General features: G+C 62.5%; 2 protein-coding genes across 2 annotated transcripts; one reads left to right on the top strand and one right to left on the bottom strand.

Moving 5' to 3' along the window:
• Positions 1-883: 883 nt before the first annotated feature.
• Adipor2 (adiponectin receptor 2) lies at positions 884-23,034 on the bottom strand. The gene is made up of 8 exons (XM_042670146.1): positions 22,977-23,034; positions 12,014-12,267; positions 8,362-8,481; positions 7,148-7,319; positions 6,421-6,607; positions 5,685-5,872; positions 2,409-2,602; positions 884-1,177 (listed from the first exon to the last, which is right to left on the bottom strand). The coding sequence occupies exons 2-8, from the start codon at positions 12,182-12,184 to the stop codon at positions 1,049-1,051; spliced, it is 1,161 nt and encodes a 386-aa protein (XP_042526080.1). The 5' UTR covers positions 12,185-12,267; positions 22,977-23,034; the 3' UTR covers positions 884-1,048.
• Positions 22,113-23,138, top strand: LOC122099576 (protein qua-1-like). The gene has a single exon (XM_042670130.1). It carries the CDS (start codon positions 22,113-22,115, stop codon positions 23,136-23,138), a length of 1,026 nt encoding a protein of 341 aa, XP_042526064.1.
• The last annotated feature ends 2,008 nt before the right edge of the window (positions 23,139-25,146 follow it).

Below are 25,146 nucleotides of genomic sequence, written 5' to 3'. Positions count from 1 at the left end.
CGGAGTAAGGCACGCAGGCACCGGCCTGGCGGGTTCCTGGCGGGCCGCGGGGCGGCGGCCGGGCCCTGGAGGGGGCTCGCTGGAGTCAGGTCGGCGGCGGGGGCTCCTCAGCCCCAAGGGTTTGTGCTATGTTGAACCAGATCCTTCCTGCGTCGGGGCGTGGGTTGACGGCCCGGGGCCGCACCCCAGAACGGGGGCAGGCCAGGCCTGGCCTCTGATATGTGCTGACGTCCCGACACCGCGCCCCGGCCCCCCACGGGTCACGAGGGCCGCGCCAGGGCAGGATGAGGCGGCCAGGCCCCCGCCCCGCCCCGCCCCACGCAGCGTGGACCCCGTCCCCACCCAACCGCCCGCGCTACCCCTTGCCGAGCTGACCCCGCGGGGCCGGCGCCGGGGAGCCGCCGCGCCAGGGCAACAGCACCACGCGGAGGCCGGGCTCCGAGCCCGGGCGGCGCCGCGGGGCCGGGCCAGGAGGGCAGTGATCGTTAGCGGCCACACGTGGCCCATCCACGCTCCCGCCAGGACACGGCTGGCCCAGGCCGGTGCTCCCAAGGGCCCCGGCCTCACCCGCCCCTTCTTTCCGGTGCCGATGCCGGCCGGGAGCGGGGGCTGGGCTCCTGGAGGGCCATGCATGCCCCTCGCCCCGCGGGGGAGGCCCCGGCCCGGCCTCCCCAGGCTCCGTGCAAATGGAAACAGTGTGTGGTACTGGTGTCCGCGCTGTAAACAGTTCTCGTAGAAATCCTTGCCGGAACAGCTAGAAATCGTACGCACGTCGATCGCCGCGCGGCCGTGCGCAGGCTCCTGGCGGCCGGGCCGCGGAGGGCGGAGGGCGGGCGGCGCGCACAGCTGCTGTGGAGCCGGTCACCGCGGCGGGCGCGGCGCGGGCCGCCCTGCCAACGACGCCCTTCCGTGAGGTATGATTTATTTTTGCTTTTCTCTCCTCGGCCTGTGCCAGGCTGGGTCCCCGGGCCACGCCCAAGGCCCACGGGGCTGGGCGGCCGCGGCAGGCGCGTGGGGCCGGAGCGGGTGAGGCCCGCCGGCGCGGCCGTCACAGCGCGTCCTCCTCCGAGCAGCCCCCGCCGACCATGAACCGGAACTCCTGCAGGTTCGAGACGCCGTGGAAGTGGACGAAGGCGCCAGCCACCACGAAGATGTGGAAGAGCTGATGGGAGTGGAACTGCGGAGAGCGGGGGCGCGTCACCGGGCCCGCCACGGCCACGCAGGCCCCACACCACGTGGACCCCACACCACGTGGACCCCACACCACGCAGACCCCACACCACACCATGCGGACCCCACACCACGTGGACCCCACACCACACCACGCAGACCCCACGCCACACCACGCAGACCCCACACCACACCACGCAGACCCCACACCACGTGGACCCCACACCACACCACGCAGACCCCACGCCACACCACGCAGACCCCACGCCATACCACGCGGACCCCACACCACGTGGACCCCACACCACGCAGACCCCACACCACACCACGCAGACCCCACACCACGCGGACCCCACACCACACCACGCGGACACCACACCACACCACGCGGACACCACACCACGCGGACCCCACACCACACATACCCCACACCACGCGGACCCCACACCACGCGGACCCCACGCCACGCGGACCCCACGCCACACCACGCGGACACCACACCACACGTACCCCACACCACGCGGACCCCACGCCACACCACGCGGACCCCACGCCACACCACGCGGACCCCACGCCACACCACGCGGACACCACACCACGCGGACCCCACGCCACACCACGCGGACTCCACACCACACCACGCGGACCCCACGCCACACCACGCGGACCCCACGCCACACCACGCGGACACCACACCACGCGGACCCCACACCAGGCGGACACCACACCACGCGGACTTCACACCGCTGCCCAGTGGGGAGAGCGGGGGCGTGGGGCCGAGGGGAAGGGTGCTGAGTGGACCGGGGTCTCATGAAGACCTGATGTCTCACACCATGGAGGCGTGTCTCCCCCACCTGGCCCGGCCCCAGGGTTGGCGCTGCACAGACCTTAGGGGAATCTGGCTGGGCGCCCCGCTTCCAGCAACCAGGAAACGCAACTGGAGGCATGGCTCCAGCGGTGGAGCACCAGCCGGGAGCCAGCACACAGCAGAGCGAGCGCCAAGCCCGGGCTGGTAGTGAGGCTCTGGGCACCAAGGCTGAGCCGGCCAGGACCTCAGAGCACCCGGCCTGGCTCCACTCCAGCCCTACACCTGACAACCCCTCACCTCGGCCTGCCCTCCCTCATCGGTGGCCCCCCTCAGACGCCCTCGGGAGGATCAGCAGGGGAGACGCGGCCAGCACCAACGGCCAGCATGGCCGGGCCGGTGCCGCACCGCACAGACCGCCGGCAGCACTCACCCAGATATCACATTTGCCAGGGAAGAAGCGCTCCGGGATGCGCGCGGCGTAGAGCGCGGCCCCTGTGATGTACAGACTGGCCATGAGCATGAGCCAGCCGATCTGCCCGATGGTGGCCGCCTTCAGGAAGCCCTCCGAGATGACATAGTGCAGGGTGGGGATGATGCCACTCAGGCCCAGGCCCAGGAACACGCCTGGGGGGGGGGGGGGGGGAGAAGGACTCAGGCCCAGGATCATGCGGGGGGGGGGGGGGGGGAGAGAAGGACTCAGGCCCAGGATCACGCCTGGGGGGAGGGGGGGAGAAGGACTCGGGCCCAGGATCACGCCTGGGGTTGGGCAGGAGGACTCAGGCCCAGGATCACGCCTGGGGGTGGGGAGGAGGACTCAGGCCCAGGATCACACCTGTGTGGAGGGAGGACTCAGGACCAGGATCACACCTGGGGGTGCGGAGGACTCAGGCCCAGGATCACGCCTGGGAGGAGGGGGGAGGAGGACTCAGGCCCAGGATCACGCCTGGGGGTTGGGAGGAGGACTCAGGCCCAGGATCACACCTGGGTGGAGGGAGGACTCAGGACCAGGATCACACCTGGGGGTGCGGAGGACTCAGGCCCAGGATCACGCCTGGGGGGAGGGGGGAGGAGGACTCAGGCCCAGGATCACGCCTGGGGTTGGGCAGGAGGACTCAGGCCCAGGATCACGCCTGGGGGTGGGGAGGAGGACTCAGGCCCAGGATCACACCTGTGTGGAGGGAGGACTCAGGACCAGGATCACACCTGGGGGTGCGGAGGACTCAGGCCCAGGATCACGCCTGGGAGGAGGGGGGAGGAGGACTCAGGCCCAGGATCACGCCTGGGGGTGGGGAGGAGGACTCAGGCCCAGGATCACACCTGGGTGGAGGGAGGACTCAGGACCAGGATCACACCTGGGGGTGCGGAGGACTCAGGCCCAGGATCACGCCTGGGGGGAGGGGGGAGGAGGACTCAGGCCCAGGATCACGCCTGGGGGTGGGGAGGAGGACTCAGGCCCAGGATCACGCCTGGGTGGAGGAGGACTCAGGACCAGGATCACACCTGGGGGTGCGGAGGACTCAGGCCCAGGATCACGCCTGGGGGGAGGGGGGAGGAGGACTCAGGCCCAGGATCACGCCTGGGGGTGGGGAGGAGGACTCAGGCCCAGGATCACGCCTGGGTGGAGGAGGACTCAGGCCCAGGATCACACCTGGGTGGAGGAGGACTCAGGCCCAGGATCACACCTGGGGGTGCGGAGGACTCAGGCCCAGGATCACGCCTGGGGGTGGGGAGGAGGACTCAGGCCCAGGATCACACCTGGGTGGGGAGGAGGACTCAGGCCCAGGATCACGCCTGGGGGTGGGGAGGAGGACTCAGGCCCAGGATCACGCCTGGGGGTGGGGAGGAGGACTCAGGCCCAGGATCACGCCTGGGGGTGGGGAGGAGGACTCAGGCCCAGGATCACGCCTGGGGGTGGGGAGGAGGACTCAGGCCCAGGATCACGCCTGGGGGTGGGGAGGAGGACTCAGGCCCAGGATCACGCCTGGGTGGGGAGGAGGACTCAGGCCCAGGATCACGCCTGGGGGTGGGGAGGACTCAGACCCAGGATCACACCTGGGGGTGGGGAGGAGGACTCAGGCCCAGGATCACGCCTGGGGGTGGGGAGGACTCAGGCCCAGGATCACGCCTGGGGGTGGGGAGGGAGGACTCAGGCCCAGGATCACGCCTGGGGGTGGGGAGGAGGACTCAGGCCCAGGATCACACCTGTGTGGAGGGAGGACTCAGGACCAGGATCACACCTGGGGGTGCGGAGGACTCAGGCCCAGGATCACGCCTGGGAGGAGGGGGGAGGAGGACTCAGGCCCAGGATCACGCCTGGGGGTGGGGAGGAGGACTCAGGCCCAGGATCACACCTGGGTGGAGGGAGGACTCAGGACCAGGATCACACCTGGGGGTGCGGAGGACTCAGGCCCAGGATCACGCCTGGGGGGAGGGGGGAGGAGGACTCAGGCCCAGGATCACGCCTGGGGGTGGGGAGGAGGACTCAGGCCCAGGATCACGCCTGGGTGGAGGAGGACTCAGGACCAGGATCACACCTGGGGGTGCGGAGGACTCAGGCCCAGGATCACGCCTGGGGGGAGGGGGGAGGAGGACTCAGGCCCAGGATCACGCCTGGGGGTGGGGAGGAGGACTCAGGCCCAGGATCACGCCTGGGTGGAGGAGGACTCAGGCCCAGGATCACACCTGGGTGGAGGAGGACTCAGGCCCAGGATCACACCTGGGGGTGCGGAGGACTCAGGCCCAGGATCACGCCTGGGGGTGGGGAGGAGGACTCAGGCCCAGGATCACACCTGGGTGGGGAGGAGGACTCAGGCCCAGGATCACGCCTGGGGGTGGGGAGGAGGACTCAGGCCCAGGATCACGCCTGGGGGTGGGGAGGAGGACTCAGGCCCAGGATCACGCCTGGGGGTGGGGAGGAGGACTCAGGCCCAGGATCACGCCTGGGGGTGGGGAGGAGGACTCAGGCCCAGGATCACGCCTGGGGGTGGGGAGGAGGACTCAGGCCCAGGATCACGCCTGGGTGGGGAGGAGGACTCAGGCCCAGGATCACGCCTGGGGGTGGGGAGGACTCAGACCCAGGATCACACCTGGGGGTGGGGAGGAGGACTCAGGCCCAGGATCACGCCTGGGGGTGGGGAGGACTCAGGCCCAGGATCACGCCTGGGGGTGGGGAGGGAGGACTCAGGCCCAGGATCACGCCTGGGGGTGGGGAGGAGGACTCAGGCCCAGGATCATACCTGGGGTTGGGGAGGACTCAGGCCCAGGATCACGCCTGGGGTTGTGCAGGAAGACTCAGGCCCAGGATCATACCTGGGGTTGGGGAGGAGGACTCAGGCCCAGGATCACACCTGGGGGTGGGGAGGACTCAGGCCCAGGATCACACCTGGGGGTGGGGAGGACTCAGGCCCAGGATCACGCCTGGGGGTGGGGAGGGAGGACTCAGGCCCAGGATCACGCCTGGGGGATGGGCAGAAGGCAGTGAGCACCCTGGGGTCAACCGAGGCTGCTGTCCCGGCCACTGGGAGGCCCTGGCCCGGGCTGCAGCCACGCCCGGCCCTGCTGCGACTGCCCCCAAGGAGCCACGGCAGCGCTGGGGCTGCAGGCAGGACTGCGCACCGCGCACGCGCAGCCCCAGCCCCGGCCTCAGCCACCCTGCCCCGTGAGGCCCTCCTCGCGCAGTGCGCGTCCACGCAAGGCCCCTGCGTACCTGCTCTGACCCCGCGGTACTGAGGGGTGGCGAACATGTCCCACTGGGAGACGATGATGGCGGCGATGCCCAGCACGCAGATGACTATCAGGTAGATGAAGCAGGGCTGCGGGTTGCAGTAGAAGGAGTAGTAGAGCCACGGGACGAAGCTCCCCATGATCAGGAGGGCGATGCCCGAGTAGTCCAGTCTAGGGAGGAGAGGAGGAAAGGCCGTGTGCCACACAGAGCCAGCTCCCAGCGGACGCCCCAGCCCACGCCGCCCACACCGGGCACAGGCACGCGGCCACTGGCTCCGGCCGAGGAAAAGTGCTTCCACTTGATGACACCAAGAATTCCAAGCCTAGCCACCCACTGGCGGCTCACACCGGCCACCCCGGCTACTCAGGAAGCTGAGATCTGAGGATCATGGTTCAAAGCCAGGCCGGACAGAAAAGGCCGTGAAACGCTTCAATCAACCACCAGAAAACCGGAAGCGCAACTGTGGCTCAGGTGGTGGAGCGGCCGCCTTGAGCTGAAGAGCTGAGGGACAGCGCCCAGGCCCAGAGTTCAAGGCCCGCAACAGACCAAAAAAAAACAAGAAAAAAGGATCCCGAGTGTGTAATCCTAGCTACTCGGAAGAGGAGACCAGGAGGACTGTAGTTCCAGCACAGCCCAGGCGGAGTTAGAGCAAGTTCCTATCTGAAAAAACCTCAGTAAGACAAAAGCAGGCGCAGGGGCCGCGCGGTGCGGTACTCACTTGGAGAAGAGCCGGGAGACCCCTTCCGAGTGGCAGTAGACGGTGTGGAAGAGCCACGAGAAGGAGAGGCAGAGGATGGCGCCCAGGAAGAAGAGCCCGAAGACCACCTTCTCTTGTAGGGGGGCCACGAAGGAGATGTTGGGGCGGAACATGTGGAAGATGCCCAGGCACAGGAAGAACACGCAGCCTGGGGGAGAGCGTGGGGCCGCGTGAGCGCGGGGCCACGGGACGCACGCACCAGCCGCACGGCCACCGCCAGCCACAAGGGACGCACGCACCAGCGGCACGGCCACCGCCAGCCACAAGGGCCAGCCACAAGGGACGCACGCACCAGCCGCACAGCCACTGCCAGCCACACAAGACACACGCGCCAGCCGCACGGCCACCGCCAGCCACTCGGGACGCACGCGCCAGCCACACGGCCACCGCCAGCCACACGGGACGCACGCGCCAGCCCCACAGCCACCGCCAGCCCACACGCAGCCGGCTCTCTCAGAACTCCACAGGAGAAGCGCTGCCGGCCTGGGCTGAGCGTACTCCATGGCACCGCGGCGTCCACGCGGCCCGATCGTGGTGCAGCTCCTGCTTGGCGCCAGCACGCAGCCGCCCCCCACACGCACAGAGCCCCGGCGGGCTGACCAGCACGGCCCTTCCATGTGTGCGTGCGTGCAAGCACGCGGGATGCATCCTACACGGCTGCACTGACTCCCGCGGCCGCGGCCCTCACCCAGGAGGTGGGTCCAGATGTTGCCGGTCTCCGTGTGGATGCGGAAGATGCTGCGGAAGCAGGCGCGGAAGGAGGGCATGGGCGGCCGGTGCCCGTGCAGCAGGAAGTCATTGTCCTTCAGCCAGTCGGGCAGCACGTCATGCGGGATCACGCGCCAGCGGCCCTCCCACACCTGCAAGGGGCGGGCCCACGTCAGCACGGCCACGCACGCTCACACCACGTGCGACCTCAGCCACATGGCCACGCACGCTCACACCGCGTGTGACACGCCCCGCGTTACTACAATGGACAAGCTGCTCTGGGCAGATCTGAGAGAAACGCCTGTCATCCCAGCTCCTCAGGAGGCTGAGATCTGAGGATCGTGGTTCAAATCTAGCCCAGGCAGGGAAGTCCATGAGACTCTGATCTCCCATAAACCACCAGAAAACCAGAAGTGGCACTGTGGCTCAAGTGGTAGAGCACCAGCCTTGAGTTGAAGAGCTGAGGGACGGCGCCCAGGCCCAGAGTTCAAGCCTCACGAGCAACAAAAAGAGAGAGACAGACAGAGAGGAAGAAAGAGAGCGAGCGAGCGAGGGAGAGAGGCTGGCTCTGAGCGGCGCTCCTTAGCTCTCAGCCTCCTGAGGAGCAAGCCTGATGGGCGGGCGGGCGGCGCCCCGCCGGCAGGAGGTTTCACCAATGACTAAACCTGCGAGCCTGCGCGGGGCTTGAGGAAGGGTGGGGGGCGTGAGCGGCGCTCAGAGTCCCGGAGGCGGCCGGCGCGTCTGAAGGCGTGGGACAGAAAGACCCCGGGATGTTCCCACTGACCTGAAAACACCGGGCGGTGCAGTGCGGCCCCGGGAGGCCCGGCCGCCTCCAAAGCCCAAGCACGGGCTGGGGTGGCATGTGAGCGGCCCCGCCCCCGCCCGCCCCCAACACTTCCGGTGCCTCCCGGAGCAGCGTTTACTTTTTTCTTTCCTTCTTTTAACATTTGTAGCTGCACAGCCGTTTAACAAGGCTGTGACAAACACGCCAGTCTCAATCCGGCCACCCCTTCACCCTCTCCCCCGTCCCCCCAGCCACCCCCCCTTCCCCCCCACCATATTTACTCTTAACCGGGATGGTGTTTGGGCTCGCCAGACTGACTGCAGCTGCTGCCAGCTCCGACGCCCGGTGCCCCAGCCCCGTGCTGCCGTGGGGCGTCTGTCTGGCGGGGAGATGGAGGGACGCAGTCTTACCTTGCACACGAACTCCTCCACTCTCTCCATGGCGTGGTGGGCCTGCAGGAGGGGGGACATGCCCATGAACCCCTCGTCCCCCTGAGACACGCCATCGTCGCTCCCGGGGTGCTCCGCGCCCTGCGGGGCAAACAGAGGGCTGTCAGGGCTGCGGCCGGCAGCAGGGGCGCGGTCCCCAGAGCAGCGGCCACGCGGCTGCCCACGGCCAGGCGGGGTCAGCAGCCACGCCGGGCTTGTCTTTGGGTTAGACGATCTTCACAGACCACATCCTAACACTACACACAAAACCACTGCTGCAGCCTTCCAGACTAAACCCTGAGCCCCTGCAGGCCAGCGGGCTCCCTCGGCCAGCCACGCCCAGCCCCTCGGCCCACAGGACATCTTCAGCGTTGGCCCCAGGAAAGGGCTCCACGCCGGTGACGCCACCCAGGGTGACACCCACAACCCCTCCCCCGACGCCACACAAAAGGCCCAATGAGCTACCCACTGTCCTCCCCAGGCCTAAGGAAAGAACCCCTTTGTCCAGAAACATGAAGAAATGAGCTGCCCTGGGCCGGACCGGGGGTGCCCACCTGCAGGCCCAGCATGCTGGGGTGCAACGTGGTGAGGCTCTACCTCAAGTCCAGGGTGACACCCTGATGCTGCCTGTAGGGACACGTCATCAAGGTCTCTGGCCGGGCATGACAGTGCACACACGTAATCCCAGCACTGGGTCAGGAGCATTAAGGCTCCTATTTACACACACACACACACACACACACACACACACACACACAAAGAGCAAAGGCAAGCCAGGGCTGGGGCCATGGTTTGGTGGTAAGAGCACTGGTGGCCTGCGCATGTGCACAGCCCTAAATTCAGTTGGGGGAGGGGTTTAATCCCTTCTTACTTTACAAGGTATTACACACATAGGCAATTAATAACAGATTACGACGACACACCCAGCCTCAAGCGTGTCCTCAAAGTGTCCCGTCTTTACCCCAACAAAATCTAGGGCTATGCCTAAACACAGAAGTGATTTTAAAACATCATTTAAAAGCCGGGTGCCGGTGGCTCATGCCTGTCATCCCAGCTACTCTGGAGGCTGAGATCCGAGGATCACAGTTCAAAGCCAGCCTTGGCAGCAAAGTCTGTGAGACTCGTATCTCCAATAAGCTCACCGCACAAAGTGCTCACTGCACACACTGTATACACCTCACACTGCACACACTGCACACTTTGCTCACTGCAAACTGCACGCATTGCTCACTGCACACACTGCACGCATTGCTCACTGCAGTGCTCACTGCACACACTGTATACACCTCACACTGCACACACTGCACGTTTTCCTCACTGCACACACTGCACACATTGCTCACTGCACACAGTGCTCACTGCTCACACTGTATACACTTCTCATACTGCACACACTGCTCACATTGCTCACTGCACACACTGCACACAGTGCTCACTCTGCTCACACCGCACAGGCTGCTAACACCGCTCACTCTGCTCACACCGCTCACTCCGCTCACACCGCGCAGGCTGCTCACACCGCTCACTCTGCTCACACCACTCTGCTCACACCGCACAGGCTGCTCACACCGCACAGGCTGCTCACACCGCTCACTCCGCTCACACCGCTCACTCCGCTCACACCGCTCACTCCGCTCACACCGCTCACTCCGCTCACACCGTGCAGGCTGCTCACACCGCGCAGGCTGCTCACACCGCTCACTCTGCTCACTCCGCTCACTCTGCTCACTCCGCTCACTCTGCTCACACCGCTCACTCTGCTCACTCCGCTCACTCTGCTCACACCGCTCACTTCGCTCACACCGCGCAGGCTGCTCACACCGCGCAGGCTGCTCACACCGCTCGGCTGCGCCCTTCACTGCTCACGGCTCACCACACTGCTCAGGGGGAAGGGCAGGGCTCCTTCCCAGCAAACCGTGTGGAGAGAACAGGAAACCACACACGTGACCGCCCTGGGCCCAGCTTACTCCACACCGAAGCCAGTTCAAAACAGGACGTAAGCTTTAACACAAAAAGGACCTCAATCCCTAAGACCGCTGGAATCAAGCAAGAGCAGCTTCACCACACTAGCCACAGAACTAACACCAAACGCACACGCAACAGGAGCAGCATCGGGGCCTGGGTGGAGACAGCCAATGGAACAAGAGCAGCATCGGGGCCTGGGTGGAGACAGCCAATGGAACAAGAGCAGTATCGGGGCTGGGTGGAGACAGCCAATGGAATAAGAGCAGCATCGGGGCCTGGGTGGAGACAGCCAATGGAACAAGAGCAGTATCGGGGCTGGGTGGAGACAGCCAATGGAATAAGAGCAGCATCGGGGCCTGGGTGGAGACAGCCAATGAAACAAGAGCAGCATCGGGGCCTGGGTGGAGACAGCCAATGAAACAAGAGCAGCATCGGGGCCTGGGTGGAGACAGCCAATGGAACAAGAGCAGCATCGGGGCCTGGGTGGAGACAGCCAATGGAACAAGAGCAGCATCGGGGCCTGGGTGGAGACAGCCAATGAAACAAGAGCAGCATCGGGGCCTGGGTGGAGACAGCCAATGGAACAAGAGCAGCATCGGGGCCTGGGTGGAGACAGCCAATGAAACAAGAGCAGCATCGGGGCCTGGGTGGAGACAGCCAATGGAACAAGAGCAGCATCGGGGCCTGGGTGGAGACAGCCAATGGAACAAGAGCAGCGGGGGTCACTGAAAGTGTGTGCACAGCCAAGCCATCATGACTGATGGAGAGGCCGCCTTCCAGACACAACTACAGCGGGAAAGCCGCACTGCGGGGGATGGACTCAGCGTCTAGGGGCCAGCCCGCAGGAGGCGCTCAGTCCAAATCCCAGCACGGTCGGCCTCGACTCCGATGCCGCAGCAGGAAGCTGGGCCTCTGAGCAGTGCTCTGGGCGGCGCGCTGGGCGGCACGCTGGGCCTCTGAGCAGTGCTCCGGGCGGCGCACTGGGCAGCACGCTGGGCCTCTGAGCCGTGCTCCGGGCGGCGCGCTGGGCGGCACGCTGGGCCTCTGAGCAGTGCTCCAGGCGGCGCGCTGAGCCTCTGAGCAGTGCTCCGGGCGGCACGCTGGGCCTCTGAGCAGTGCTCCGGGCGGCACGCTGGGCCTCTGAGCAGTGCTCTGGGCGGCACGCTGGGCCTCTGAGCAGTGCTCCGGGCGGCACGCTGAGCCTCTGAGCAGTGCTCCGGGCGGCACGCTGGGCCTCTGAGCAGTGCTCCTGGCGGCACACTGGGCGGCATGCTGAGCCTCTGAGCAGTGCTCTGGGCGGCACGCTGGGCCTCTGAGCAGTGCTCTGGGCGGCACGCTGGGCCTCTGAGCAGTGCTCCGGGCGGCACGCTGGGCCTCTGGGCAGCACGCCGGGCGGCACGCTGGGCCTCTGAGCAGTGCTCCGGGCGGCATGCTGAGCCTCTGAGCAGTGCTCCGGGCGGCACGCTGGGCCTCTGAGCAGTGCTCCGGGCGGCACGCTGGGCGGCACACTGAGCCTCTGAGCAGTGCTCCGAGCGGCACGCTGGGCCGGCCCCGCCTCTCCTCCCCCTCCCCCGTGCACATACACACACGCGCGCGCACACACACACACACACACACACACACACACACACACACACGGGCTTCCCCCTCTCGCTGCTGGCACACTCACGTGTGAATGGAGAGAAGGACAGACAGAAGCCCCTAGAGCGGGCTCCAGGCCTCCCGGGCAGCTGTCCTCCTGGCCTCTGTGGCTACCATCAAGGCAGTGGCCCTTTCTGAGCCTTAGGTCTGGCTCTGGAGTCCCGGTGTACCCCAACTGGTTTTCTGCTGGCTCGTTCATGGGGTACCCACGCCTTTCTTATAGGAGCTCTCTCTTCTGTCTCTTCTCCTGGGAAATTTGGTTTTTAGGACAGTGAGTTGACCCTAGGGAGCAAAATGTGTTTAGTAAGTTATCATCCAAGTGGACACATCAAGTCTGTGCAAAGAGTCGTCAGGTAGATACACACCGAGACAACAGAAAATCAGCAACCACTAAGAATGGCAAATACAAGCATTACGGTACAGACACAGTAATACAGTAACTACTGGAGACATTCAGAGCAGACATTCCCAGACAGGGGTGATCACAGCGCAAGCTTCTTTACCTCTGTCCTGCCTGCGTTTTTTCCTTTTTTCAGTTAGAAACACGCCTGACTAGAACACATTACAATCTCACTAACCCTCACCTGACCGCACTACTGTATAAAATAATAACACAAAACCGGGCTGGGAAGGTGGCTCAGCGGTAGAGCGCTTGCCTTGCATGCATGAGGCCCTGGTTCCATTTCTCAGCACCACATAGGCAGAAAAAACCGGCAGTGGTGCTGTGGCTCAAGTGTAGAGCGCTAGCCTTGAGCTGAAGAGCTGAGGGACAGTGCCCAGGCCCAGAGTTCAAGCCCCACGACTGACAAAAAAACAAAAATAAAATAAAGCCAGGTGCCAGTGGCTCATGAGGCTAAGATCTGAGGACTGAAGTTCAAAGCCAGCCCAGGCAGAAAAGTCTGGAGAGCTGTGGCTCAAAGTGGTAGAGTATTCACCTTGAGCAAAAGGCCAGGGACAGCGCTCAGGCCCTGAGTACAAAGCCTAAAATAAGATAAAACCCTCCCAAGAAACACACAGAAAAGTGCTGTGTGCTCTCTCCCTGGAGAGAGCCCCAGATTCCCACCCCAGGTCCCCCGGGGTCAGCCAGCCTGGTCGCATGGCTTGCTGTCGCTCTGCTTGGAGAAGAAATCACTCACTCCCTTCAGACGCCCCCAGCAACGTTCTAGTCTTCGAGTCATCTAGAACACCCCCCGCCGGTCACAGACACAGGAGACTACTACACTTAAAACCAAGATGGAGAAGACACACACGGACCCCGCGTGAACACTGCCTTCCACACGCGGACCCCGCGTGAACGCTGCCTTCCACACACACAGACCCCGCGTGAACGCTGCCTTCCACACTTGGACCCCGCGTGAACGCTGCCTTCCACAAGCGGACCCCGCGTGAACACTGCCTTCCACATGCGGACCCCGCGTGAACGCTGCCTTCCACATGCGGACCCCGCGTGAACGCTGCCTTCCACATGCGGACCCCGCGTGAACGCTGCCTTCCACATGCGGACCCCGCGTGAACACTGCCTTCCACATGCGGACCCCACGTGAACACTGCCTTCCACATGCAGACCCCACGTGAAAGCTGCCCGCCTTCCCCTCGGGAAACCCACCTGCAGATTGACAGGCCCGGCGCAGTGATTTGAGGCGCAGACGCGCGAACCATCAGCGGTACAAGAAAACCGCGGTCCGCTTAAGTAACACGGACCAACCAGCCTCCCAAGCTCCCACGGCGTGAGAACCAGCGCCCACGGCGGCCCTGCTCACAGGCCTGCTCCCCCCTTCCCCCCTCAGCAAGGATAAATACCCACAGAGAAGCCAGCGCGGTCCCCCACAGCCCTACCCCCCCAGCTTCTGCCTCCCAGTCTGCCTACAGGAGCCTTCTGGGGAGCACTCACCCAACCCGCAGCGCGGAGCACGGGGGAAGACCTCACAGAGGCTTCACAACTGCCCAGTAATAAAAACGAGCACCTGGGGGCTGGGAAGGTGGCCCAGTGGTAGAGCGCTCGCCTTGCATGCCTGAGGCCCTGGGTTTGATTCCTCAGCGCTACATAAGCAAAAAGAAAAAAGCCGGAAGTGGCGCTGTGGCTCAAGTGGTGGAGCGCTCGCCTTGAGCTGAGGGACAGCGCCCAGGCCCAGAGTTCAGGCCCACGACCGAACCAAAAAATAAATAAAACAATGAGCACCTGGCGCCTCTATCTGATGTTTCACAACTGAGCCCTCCGTCCAGCACCAGGGGTGTGCGTGTGTGTGTGCGTGTGCGTGTGCAATAACCGACATGTGAAGATTTGTTACAACTGTATGGTGGATAATGAATCGATTCTACATGTTAATCTGTTAGCCAAACAAAACACACATCTTGAAAGCTAATTTCCAACCAACGCTCCAATCACATTCATTAGCTTGAAAATCAATGCTTAGTATCACTTTTCTTTAACCTACAGCTTAAAAAAAAAGAAAGAAAGAAAAAGAAAACAGCATTCAGGTAATGCGCAATTTAAATAACTCTTAGAACCCTAAATCAGACACCGGTGGCTCACACCTGTCACCCCAGCTACTCAGGATGCTGAGCTCTAAGGATCACAGTTCGAAGCCAGCCCGGGCAGGAAAGTCCAAGAGACTCTCGTCTCCAATGAACCACCAGAAAACCAGAAGTAGAGCTGTGGTTCAAGTGGTAGAGCACTGGCCTTGAAAAATCTCTGCGACAGTGTCCAGGCCCATGACCAACATAAACAAAAATATATATGGAAATATTTACTCCTAAAAAAAAAAGTCACTTCTTCTTCCAGGGCTTGAACTCAGGGCCTGAGCCATCCCTGAGCTTTTCAGCTCAAGGCTGGAGCTCTAACACTTTGAGCACAGTGCCACTTCCAGTTTTCTGGAAGTTAATTGGAGATCAGAGTTTCATGGACTTTCCTGCCCAGGCTGGCTTCAAACCACGACCCTCAGATCTCAGCCTCCTGAGTAGCTAGAATGACAGGTGTGAGCCTCCAGCACACAGCAATTTTTATATTTTTTATTCCTAAATTACTGAATTGCAATGCCAGCTGCTGATTTATTTCTCCTTTTATACATATTTCAATCACACTTCTGTATATTTTTCATTACGTTACAGGGCATTTTTTCTGGAACAAAAAGAGGCAAAATTAATTTCAAGAAAACACACAGTAAGGGGCTGGGAAGGTGGCTCAGTGGTAGAGCGCTTGCCTTGCATGCATGAGGCCCTGGGTTCGATTCCTCAGCACCACATAAGCAAAAAGAAAAAAGCTGGAAGTGGCGCTGTGGCTCAAGTGGTAGAGTGCTCGCCTTGAGCTGAAGAGGGACAGCGCCCAGGCCCAGAGTCCAGGCCCCACGACTGACAAAAAAGAAAAGAAAACAGAGTGACCCTTCTGCTCCATTCCCACCATACTTCCTCTCTGACCAGAGCGCTGGGTGTGTGGACACAACTCTGCACGCGAGGGGCTCACTGAATCTGGTTTTGGAGCACACTTGCAGCGTGCTGCCAGTGATAGGTCGTTGCTCACGCGCTCACGCCACACAGCAGAAGCGCACGCGCAGCTAGTCACCTCTGCCTGCCCAGCGCCGTGCTCTTCGCTGCTCTCTGCTCTCCAGTGTCCATCTCTATGTGCAGCCCCCCCCCCCCGCCCCGCCTCCACAGAGACCCCAAGCCTCCTTTCCCCTTCCCATCCCTAAAGATCATCACCTGGTGGGGCCCAGAAGGACACCTGCCTTTCCCGGGTCACACGCCGGTTACGTCCGCCAGGAGACATTAGCCAACACACACATCCCTATACAACAACGGCACCCTCCAACAGAAACTTCCAGACCTCAGGAGCACGGCTGCGCATCAGCTGCTCACCTTCCAGACTCACAGAAAACACAGCCGCGGCAATCCTGTGCTGCGGCTCCCACCACGTTCGCGTCTCAGCGCAGCGCCTCGCGGGGCAGCAGGCGGCGAGGGCCGCAGGGAGCGGCAGGGAGTGGGCGGGGACCCCGCACAGGCGGAGACGCTCCAGCGATCACACTGCGCGGGTGTTCACCGTGACACTGCTGCTAATGACACATGTGACTGCGCTGTTGTGGCATGCGCTCACACCCGTAAAAAGCTTGCTGCAGGCCAGACAGCGCCGTGTCACGCCCGCGTGCCACCCCCACGGCGGCCCCACTAATCTGCTGTGTGAAGGTTCAGGACAGCACAGAGAGGTCATGTCCGAGTCAGGTGTCGGGGGCTCACGCCCGCCACCCTAGCTACTCAGGATCCCAGTTCAAAGCCAGCCTGGGCTGAAAGTCTGTGAGACTCTCTCATCTCCAATTAACCAGCAAAAAGCCAAAGTGAAGCTGTGGCTCACGTAGCAGAGTGTCAGCCTTGGGTGACAAAGCCGAGCGTGAGGCCCTCCATTCAAGGAACTGGACCATGCTTCCAGGTCTGCGGAAGTGTGCCCTGTGGTGGTTGGTGACACTGGGTCACCCAAGTCTCAGAACAGAGCGCTGTCTCCGGGTGACGCTGACTACCTGACAGGTCAGCAAGTTAGGGAGGGAGAGATCACCCACTGTGCGGGAAAGGCCACGGGAGCCGGTGTACCGCGCCCCTCACCCTCCCTCACCCCAGTCAGCTCCAGAAGAAGATGCTAAAAACACAACACGTCTACCGGCCAGGCATCGTGGCCCATGCCTATAACCCTAGCACCTAGACGAGGGAGGCAGAGGATCTGAGGATTGCAATTCAGAGCCAGCCCAGACAGACAACCCGGGGAGCCGGGTCTCCAACTGACCTGCGAACAGCGGAAACTGAAGGCTCAGGGGTAGCATAGCCAGGAACAAAGAAGCTGAGCAAGAGAGCAAGCCTCAGTACCAGCGTGTGCGCACACACGTGCACTCACACTGCACAAGGGCACACGACACATAAACATGTCAAACTCTAAGTCCCTTGTACAACCATTTTTGAAGACTGAAAAGTAAAAATAAATAACTATGTACATCTACTGCATGAAGGCTTCCCTGTTAGGAGGAAGCCGGGCATGGTGGCTCCTGTCCCTGACCCCCGCACTAGGTCAGCTGAGGTAAGAGGATGAACTCTAGGCCGGCTCCCGCTTCAGAACCATGTCAAAGCCAGCCTCTGCTGTACAGACACTGCCCAACAACCACCAAAAAACCAAAAACAGTCAGCCAGGTGCCGCCGGCTCACGCCTGTCATCCCAGCTACTCAGGAGGCTGAGGTCTGAGGATCGCGGTTCAAAGCCAGCCCAGGCAGGAAAGGCTGTGAGACTCTGATCTCCAATAAACCAGCAGAAAACCAGAAGTGGCGCTGTGGCTCAAGTGGTAGAGCGCCAGCCTTGAGCTGAAGAGCTGAGGGACAGAGTCCAGGCCCAGAGTTCAAGCCTCATGTCTGACAAAAAAAAAAAAAAAAAATCAAGGGCTGGGGATACATGTCTCTCAGTAAAAGCAGGATAAAGTCCTGAGTTCAAGCCTTAGTCAAAACAGAAAAGAAATGAAAAGTCAATGCAGGTGTACTGACAGGAGAGCTACCCACAAACATTAACTTCTCTAAGAACACGTGACTGCAAGCCAAGCGGGCCGCAGCCTGCTGCCAGGGCTCTGCAGGTCCCGTCCGCCCAGGGCTCCCTGCTCCGCAGAGGTGGGCTGGCTGGCTCGGGCCAGGGTGTCGCCTTCCTGAGGCCTGCTTGCTGCAAGCCTGGTCGGCAGCCACACGTCCGGCAAGCGCCGGAATCTACTAGAACACATCCACTGGCCTGCCCTTCTGAGTTCCTACTGCAACGGAGTCCTCACCTCAGTCCACCACCCAGGCAGCCCGGCGGAGCGTGGCGCTGGGGCACGGGCGCGCTGGCCGCGGCCGCTCCCGGGTGGTCTCACCTGCAAGCCTTCTGACCGCACTGCGAAGCGCGGTCCCCAGAGCAGAGGGGCAGACGCAAGCCAAGCGCAAGCTCGCGTGGGTAGACTCCCGCCCACTCCCGTGAGGCCGCAGGCAGCTGCACGGGTCTCTCCGGACGCGCAGACTGACCTCTGCGGAGGGATCGTCTCAAATGAGGCCAAAACTGTTCCATCTGATCCCAACTGCCTGGCAACAGTTACTCCTTGCGGCCCTTCTTCCTGTTTCGGGGACAGAATCTCTACAGACCCTGGCTGGCCTCAAACCCACCACGGTCCTACCTCAGCTCCCGAGTGCTGGGCGCACAGCCCGGCAGCGTCCACGCTGGAGGGAGAGGAGAGGGAGAGAGAGACAAAGACAGAGACAGAGAGAGAAAGAGCACACGAGACAGACAGACAGACAGACAGACAGATAGACAGAGCAGGCAACGCACAGCAGCCGGAGCTGAGGAGAAAGCCTCCAAGGCAGCGGCCAGACCTGCAACCCTCAGGGCAAGGCCCGAACACCCCAAAGTGGGCAGCAGAGACACAGCACGCACTTAGCCCCCTCCCCGCTGCTCCTCACTCTGAACCCCAGACCATACAGGAAGCCCCTGCAGCCCAGGCACGGCAAGACCCCATCGACACCCCAAGACACCACCGACATCCCGAGACCCCACCATCACCCCAAGACCCCACCGACACCCCAAGACCCCACCGACACCCCGAGACACCACCGACACCCCGAGGCCCCACCGATACCCCGAGGCCCCACTGACACCCCGAGACCCCACCATCACCCCGAGACCCCACCGACACCCCGAGACCCCACCCACACCCCGAGACACCACCGTCACCCCAAGACACCACCAACACCCCGAGGCCCCACTGACACCCCGAGACACCACCGACACCCCGAGACACCACCGTCACCCCAAGACACCACCAACACCCCGAGGCCCCACTGACACCCCAGGAGGTTGAAGCTCAGCAGAGAGGCTGAGCAGCCGTCCCTGGAGGAGCAGGAGCCGCAGCTGCAGAAAGATTTTCAGAAAAATCTACAAAGTCCAACTAAGAAAAAAACGCAAAAATCTCTCCTATGTTAAATCCCATAAGAGGAAACGCAGGACACAGACAAGAGGAGTCCCGGAGAGAAACCGCGGCGGACACAGACCTCAGCAGCAGCTGCAGGGAGTCCCGAGAAGAGTAGAGCCACAGCTCCCAGGACACCCGAGCCGCTGGCCCAGCCGGGGCCGGACCAGCCTCGGGGAGGGCGAGGGGGAGGGGCAGAGGGAGGGGAGGGGCTGAACCCTGACAAGGGATAAGAGCCACTGACAAGGCCAGAAAAAGAGAAGACGGTAGGGGTGTGGCTCCAAGGTTAGAGCACCTGGCCTAACTTGGAGACCTACTCGGGAGACCCTGTGTTAGAAACCTAGCACCACTAGAAAATGGGAGCCTAGGGGTGCACAATGCTCCGGGTTCAATCCCCAGTAACACAAAAAATGAGAAGGGCGATAATGAAAAATACTAGTTTTTAAATTATATAGAAATAGCCGGGCATGGGGCTGGGAAGGTGGCTCAGTGGTAGAGCGCTTGCCTTGCATGCCTGAGGCCCTGGGTTCGATTCCTCAGCACCACATAAGCAAAAAGAAAAAAGCCGGAAGTGGCGCTGTGGCTCAAGGGGTAGAGCGCTAGCCTTGGGCTAAAGCGCTGAGGGACAGTGCCCAGGCCCAGAGTTCAGGCCCCACAACTGGACCCAAAAATTAAAAAATAAAAAAATAAATAAATAGCCGGGCACCAGCGGCTCACACCTGTCATCCTAACTACTCAGGAGGCTGAGATCTGAGGATCGTGGTTCAGAGCCAGCCCAGACAGGAAAGTCCATGAGACTCTTATCTACAATGAGCCACTAGAAAACCAGAAGTGGGACTGTGGCTCAAAGTGGTACCAGCCTTGAGCTCAGGGACAGCGCCCAGGCCAGGAGTTCAAGCCCTAGGACTGGCAAAAAAGAAAAATACTATAAACCAATACTTAACAAATTGATCCTGTTTGTATAAAAATGATCACAAAGAGATTTTGTAAGGATAATTACCAAACCAACCAACCCTGTGGTACAATTCTGGATTTTAACTTTCTCTTTACTACTTTCCTGACTTTGTTTTAACTTTGTACAATAAATGTCACACACACACACACACACACACACACCTACCTTTTTTTTTTAAAGGCAAAGTAGCTCTGGCCTTGAACTCTAGATCTTTTGGCCTCCTGAGTATTAGGTGTGGCACAGTGACTTGAATATGCACCCTTCTTAATAGACTATTGAGGGCTAGAGTCAAACTTCAGGCTGGATGGGTCTGGTACAGCCTCACCACATGACTGTGTGACCAGGATCAGGCACGGTGATACCTAACACGCACAGGGACACATTCCAATAAAACTCCATTTACCAAAACAAGCAGCGGCCGGCGCCCATGGCTCACACCTGTAATCCCAGCCACTCATGAGACTGAGATGTATGGATTGTGGCTCGAAGCCAGCCCAGGCAGGAAGTCTGTGAGACTCCATCTTCAGTTAACCATCAAAAACCCTGAAATAAAGCTGTGTCTCAAGAGGTAGAGTGCTAGCCTTGGGCAGAAAAGCTCAGGATCAGCACTCTGATCCTGAGTTCAAACCCTAGCATTGCACACTTGAGCGCATAAGTGCGTGCGCGCGCGCGCGCGCGCGCGCGCACACACACACACACACACACACACACACACACAGAGTAGTAGACAGGATTTGGCCTGCAGACTGGTTTGCCTACCTCTGAAGTAAAACTGTTTTACATTTAGGAAGATAAACATTGAAATAAAGTATGCGAGCCAAATTGATAGCACTCGACTGACAAGATCTATTCATTTATAAATTCACACACTGAACGGGGACAGGAAACACAAATCTTTAAACCCTGTAAACTAGCTCACGTCCCCACACCCAGAGATGAAATCTGCTGCTAACTAGTCCAAAGTCGAGGCAGAGAAGTCAGGAGAGAGAGGAGGCCTTTCCTATGCAGACCAATTTGAACTCCTCCTTCTTTTGTATTCCAGTGCCAATTGGCTGCCACCTTATCTACCAAGTCTTTTTTTTTTTTTTGGGGGGGGGGGTCCGGTCATGGGGCCTGGACTCTGGGCCTGGGCGCTGACCCTCAGCTCTTCAGCTCAAGGCTAGCACTCTACCACTTGAGCCACAGCGCCACTTCTGGCTTTTTTTTTCTGGGTATGTGGTGCTAAGGAATTGAACCCAGGGCCTCATGCATGCAAGGCAAGCGCTCTACCACTGAGCCACCTTCCCAGCCCTCTACCAAGTCTTAATGCTGATGACGGCATCAAGCCTTCGACACTGTGACAAATCTCAAAGGAAGAAGAATGGAAATAAGCAGTCTCTAACAGTGTGAGCGTCCACAGTGTGCCTTACAGGGGTATACAGGACAAGCTGAGGCCTAGGCCCTGCCCAGCACCGGCCTATCAGTTGTGGCTTTAACCCGGGGCCGAGCCCCAGCCCTGAGGTAGATCCTGACTGGTGTCAAAAACAAAGCTCTGAGCTGAAGGAATTTCCTAATAGAAGGTCTGTTTTCAGAAGACAGAGTGTGATACACGCCTGAGAAACCACGTCAGAACATACACGTATATGTCTGTCATATATGTCCATACTATATATGTGTGTATTACATGTGTGCAATGTATACATATGTATGTGCCACATGTCGTGTCTTATATAGTACTATGTGTGATGTGCGTGTGTTACATGTGTGTTGTATGTGTCTGTTACGTGTGTCACCTGTGCATGTGCTGTATTATACACGCATACACCATGTGTTGTGGGGGGGTGTGTTACATGTGTGTGTTGTGTTACGTGTGTCACCTGTGCGTGTGCTGTGTGTATTGTACATGCATACACTGTTGTGTGTGTAATACGAAGCACTACATGTATGCACAGATTAGATACACGACACTCTCCCACACACCACGGGGAAAACAAACCTGGGCCCCCCACCCCGCCCGGGTGGGACCGAGACGCTGCGGGGTCGCCAAAGTGGGGGGAAGGGGGTCGCGGGGAAGAGCCGGGGCCGGGGTTGAGGGGACGAGGGCCGGGACGGGAAGCAGGGATGGGAACCGGGGGCTGGGGGGGGGGGGGGGGGACCGGGACGGGGACCAGGACAAGGACCGGGGTTGAGGACCGGGTCGAGGACGGGGACGGGGAGGGTGAGGGCCGGGACGGGAAGCAGGGATGGGAACCGGGGGCTGGGGGGGGGGGGGAGGACCGGGACGGGGACCAGGACAAGGATCGGGGTCAGGGACCGGGAACGGGGAGGGTGAGGACCGGGACGGAGACCGGGACGGGGTCGGGGACCGGGACGGGGACCGGGTCGGGGACCGGGACGGGGTCGGGGACGGGGTCGGGGACCGGGACGGGGACGGGGACCGGGACGGGGACGGAGACCGGGACGGGGTCGGGGACGGGGTCGGGGACCGGGACGGGGACCGGGACGGGGACCGGGTCGGGGTCGGGGACCGGGACGGGGTCGGGGACGGGGTCGGGGACCGGGACGGGGACGGGGACCGGGACGGGGACGGGGACCGGGTCGGGGTCGGGGACCGGGACGGGGACCGGGTCGGGGTCGGGGACCGGGACGGGGTCGGGGACGGGGTCGGGGACCGGGACGGGGTCGGGGACCGGGACGGGGACGGGGACGGGGACCGGGACGGGGACGGGGACCGGGTCGGGGTCGGGGACCGGGACGGGGACCGGGTCGGGGTCGGGGACCGGGACGGGGTCGGGGACGGGGTCGGGGACCGGGACGGGGTCGGGGACCGGGACGGGGACGGGGACGGGGACCGGGACGGGGACGGGGACAGGGACGGGGTCGGGGACGGGGTCGGGGACGGGGACAGGGACAGGGACGGGGTCGGGGGTGAGGACCGGGTCGGGGTCAGGGGTGAGGACGGGGTCGGGGTCGCGGCGCCCCGGCCCCGGCCGCCCCCGCCACGGCGGGGCGGGTCAGAGGTCGCGGCCCGCGCGCTTCCGCCGCCGCCCGGCGTCCCGTCACCTCCGCGCCCGGACGGCGCGGCGGGAGCCGAGCGAGGTCCTCACCGGAGGCGGAGGCCGCCGCTGAGGGAGGGAGGAGGCCGGAGGAGGGCCCGGCCGCCGCCGCCGCCGCCGCGATCCGCGTCTGGACGGAGCTCGCGCCGCCCGACCGCCGCCGCCGCCGCCGCGCGTCTCCCCGCCCCCGCCGCGCGCGTCGCCGTGACGTGATCGCCCGAGGCGGCGCGACCCAATCGGCGCCCGCCCCGCGCGCAGGCGCGCTGCCCCAAACAGGAAGTCGCCTCGCCGGGCGGGCGGGGTGCGGAGAGGCGCTCGCTGCCTCGGTGCATCCTGGGAGTTGTAGTTCGGCCGGGAAGCGGGCGTCCGCGGCGGCGGGACGGAGCGCAGGAGGGCGTGGGGGGTGGGGGGGGGGGGCGAGCGCTTCCCCGGCCGGGCGGAGGCAGCGGCGCGGACGCCCGGCCCGGTCTCCGTGGATACCGGTGCACAATGGCGCACGCGGGCCGGGGCGTCGGTGGCGGCCCCGGGGGCTGCGATCGGGAGGACCGCGGTGCGAGGCCAGCCCCGGCAGGAAGGGCGGCCCAGGCCGCGGGCTCGAGCCCCGGTTCCGGCCCCGCGCGCGCGCGCTCATCCGTATCACTTTACTCATGGCGGGTCCTGGGCCTTGAACTCGGGGCCTGGGCGCTCTACCACCTGAGCCACAGCGCCACTTCCGGCTCTTCCTGCCCAGGACTCGAACCCAGGGCCCCAGGCATGGTAGGCGAGCGCTCCACCTGCCCTCGGGGCGGAGGCCTGCACCCGGAGTAGGAGGGCCAGCCCGGCCCGGCCCTCTGGGGCTGACCCTCTGGGGCTGACCCCCCCCCCCCCCCCAGCCGGGCAGCCGAGGCCCCAGGGAGGCCGCCAGGCCCGGACTCCAGCCCAGCCCGGCCCTCCCGCCTCCACCCCACCCGCTCAGGAGGCTGAGATCTGAAGACCCAGGTTCGAAACCAGCCCGGGCAGAAGTGAGACTCTGATCTCCAATTAACCAGCAAAAGGAAAGAGCTGGAGGTGGAGCTGTGGCTCAGAGGGTACGGCACCACCCGAGGGGCAGCGCCCGGGCCGGAGGCGCTCACGGAGCCCGCTCAGAACGGGAGTGAGATGACCACCAAAGCGGAGGTAAACGCAAGCCAGATTCTTCTCCAGGAATAGCTGACTCTGCAAACTGAATTACTGTTTTTTAAAATTTACCTTATTCATAAAAGACATACCAATCACCATGTCTGTCTGTCTGGGTCAAGACATCAAGTTTTGGGGTTTGGGGTTCTTTTGGTGATCATGGGACTTGAGCTCAGGGCCTGGGCGCTGTCCCTCAGCTCTTCAGCTCAAGGCCGGCGCTCTACCACTCGAGCCACAGCGCCACTTCCTGTTTTCTAGTGGTTCATTGGAGATCAGAGTCTCATAGACTTTCCTGCCCAGGCTGGCTTTGAACCACGATCCTCAGATCTCAGCCTCCAGCGTAGTAGCTAGGTTGACCAACGTGAGCCACTGGCATCCGGTTAGGCCTGAAGTTCTTAGTGCTGAGGCAAACCATACCATTTCTTCCCCTTGCTCACTCGCTCCGCCCAAACAGGGACTGCCTCACCCTCCCTGACCAGAGAAGGATTTCCTGAGCTCCACCTGTATGACAGCCCCATCCTCCCTCCCAGCCTGGCCTCCCTCCCCCCCCATCCCTCTCCCTTCCCAGCCTGGCCTCCCTCCCCCATCCCTCTCCCTCCCCAGCCAGGCCTCCCTCCCCCATCCCTCTCCCTCCCCAGCCAGGCCTCCCTCCCCCCCACATCCCTCTCCCTCCCCAGCCTGGCCTCCCCCCATCCCTCCCCCTCCCCAGCCTGGCCTCCCTCCCCCCACATCCCTCTCCCTCCTCGCCTTTCTATACGGTCTTCTGGTGAGCTGGAAGGAAACCCGGAGGGCTCGGTGGAAACCTGTGTGGTCCAGCGTCACCTGCAGGTCTTGAGACCCCCAGTGCCTTCCATCTTTAGGGGGTCATGCCTCTCATTCCCCACGGCTCCATGGCTCCCAGAACCGCTTCCTGCCCCCTACCTCCCTGTCCCCCGCCCCCTCCCAGTGACCCAACAGTGCTCCGTGGGTGGTGAGGTCATCGTCCCTGTCATTTGTTGACAAAGAGGGTGTCACCCAAGGTGGGTAGCTGGTGGCTTGGGTGACAGGTGCGCTGGCCTTGATCGCA

The sequence above is a fragment of the Dipodomys spectabilis genome, unplaced genomic scaffold (assembly GCF_019054845.1).
Source record: "Dipodomys spectabilis isolate Male_0828 unplaced genomic scaffold, ASM1905484v1 ptg000521l, whole genome shotgun sequence".
NCBI lineage: Eukaryota > Metazoa > Chordata > Mammalia > Rodentia > Heteromyidae > Dipodomys > Dipodomys spectabilis.
The sequence above is the reverse complement of the archived record's forward strand: the minus strand, read 5'-3'. Positions and strand labels throughout refer to the sequence as shown.

What these genes read in the sequence shown, in the direction of transcription:
- Adipor2 (XM_042670146.1), bottom strand. Translation starts at nt 12,184, where the DNA reads ATGAACGAGCCAGCAGAAAACCAGTTGGGGTACACCGGGACTCCAGAG. An exon ending in TGGAGGAGTTCGTGTGCAAG is followed by an intron (nt 7,320 to 8,361) that starts GTAAGACTGCGT and finishes CGCCCCTTGCAG; the next exon opens with GTGTGGGAGGGCCGCTGGCG. An exon ending in GTACCGCGGGGTCAGAGCAG is followed by an intron (nt 2,603 to 5,684) that starts GTACGCAGGGGC and finishes CCCCCCCCCCAG; the next exon opens with GCGTGTTCCTGGGCCTGGGC.
- LOC122099576 (XM_042670130.1), top strand. Translation starts at nt 22,113, where the DNA reads ATGGGAACCGGGGGCTGGGGGGGGGGGGGAGGACCGGGACGGGGACCA.